General features: G+C 55.5%; 1 protein-coding gene across 1 annotated transcript in view; it reads left to right on the top strand.

Moving 5' to 3' along the window:
• The window catches only part of Snx8 (sorting nexin 8), a 50,540-nt gene that overhangs the window by 44,567 nt on the left and 4,354 nt on the right, over positions 1-1,619 (top strand). The window contains exons 9-10 of the mRNA XM_021186880.2: positions 525-671; positions 945-1,094. Coding sequence (XP_021042539.1) covers positions 525-671; positions 945-1,094 — 297 coding nt within the window. The remainder of the gene's footprint in view (positions 1-524; positions 672-944; positions 1,095-1,619) is intronic.

Raw genomic sequence — 1,619 nt, 5'->3', positions numbered from 1 at the left:
TGTAGACCAGGCTGGCCTCGAACTCAGAAATCCGCCTGCCTCTGCCTCCCAAGTGCTGGGATTAAAGGTGTGCGCCACCACATCTGGCGTTGTCTTTCTTATTTTAATTACACTAATTTGTGTGTGTGCACACTTGCACACTTTGAGGTCAGAGAACAACTTGCAGGAGCCAGTTCTTGCTTCCTGCCATGTGGGTCCTGGAACTCAAATGCAGATCATCAGGCTTGGCAGCAAGTGCCTTTACCCATGAAGCCATCTTGTTTTCCCTCCCTATACTGTCGCCACCCCCCTAGTCCTGTTGGACTCTTTGCTCTTTCTGAATAGGAAAAGACAGTCCTCCCAAGGGCCCTGACGGCTCACTGCCTGTCCATGTGAGCCCTTCTTCCTGCCTCTGCTCTCTCCTGGGCACTCTGTCCTTTAAGATGGGAGGTGGGAGCTGTGAGAAGGTGTCAGGTCTTCCCAGCTCTGGGTCCCTTTAGGGTTTGCTGCAGTAGGTGAGCGTGCTCCTCTCTCTCTCCCTAAAGGACCTGTGTGAGCGGCATGAGAAGGGCGTGCTTCACAAGCATCAGCGGGCACTGCACAAATACGGCCTGATGAAGAGGCAGATGATGAGTGCAGCGCATGGCCGAGAGCCCGAGTCTGTGGAGCAGCTGGAGTCACGAATCGTGGAGGTGAGCAGCAGGCAGGTATCGGGGAGCAGCTGTGGGCTGCAGGTGGAGTGGCATCTGGAGCTGCTCTGAGCTCAGGAATTGTGGGGATCCAGGTCAGGGCTGCGGTGTGGGGGGAGGTGGGAGCTGTCCCGGGTGCTCAGCTGTTTCCCCGGCCTTGCGTTTGCTTGGCGCTCACTCCTGTGCACGTGAGGTCAGGGCCAGCGCCCGAGCTTAAAGCGGACAATCTGTACCACGTCTGAGGGTCCTGTGCACAGATTGGCTCTCTGCTTGCAGCAGGAGAACGTGATCCAGACTATGGAACTCCGAAACTACTTCTCCCTGTACTGCCTGCACCAGGAGACGCAGCTCGTCCACGTCTACCTGCCTCTCACCTCGCACATCCTGGGGGCCTTCGTGAACTCCCAGATCCAAGGGCACAAGGAGGTGAGCCACCCCTGCCCCCACTGTTATGAATGCCAGCCTGTCTTCAGGGGCCTGGCCTATCGCCTGTAGCCAGTGACCTCCAGAATGGAGCTGAAGCCCATTGGCCTGAATAGCTCCTAGCTCTCCGGCCTCTTGTGTGGCCATCATGGTGACACTGAAGACTTGCGAGTGGGATCACAGAGAAACCAGGAAGTTCATTCTTTTTAGGAGAACTCCAGGAGTCAGGAAAAGCATGGAGACTCTCCAGGCCCCACAGCTGAGAGAAACAGATGGTGGCAGTCCATATGGCTGGGAACATAGAGGACTTCCCTGGAAGTCCTCTTAGCTGCCTCTAGGTGTGGCTGCTGGAGGGAGACCATGTGTGAATTTTTTTTTTTTTTAATGTATGATTTTTTTTGGGGGGTAGGGGATATAAAACTAATGTCTGGGCCGGGCGTGGTGGCACACGCCTTTAATCCCAGCACTTGGGAGGCAGAGGCAGGTGGATTTCTGAGTTCGAGGCCAGCCTGGTCTACAAAGTGAGTT

This window comes from Mus pahari, chromosome 23, assembly GCF_900095145.1.
Source record: "Mus pahari chromosome 23, PAHARI_EIJ_v1.1, whole genome shotgun sequence".
Classification (NCBI taxonomy): Eukaryota; Metazoa; Chordata; class Mammalia; order Rodentia; family Muridae; genus Mus; species Mus pahari.
Note: the sequence above shows the minus strand (reverse complement) of the source record. Positions and strands in the feature narration are given on the sequence as shown.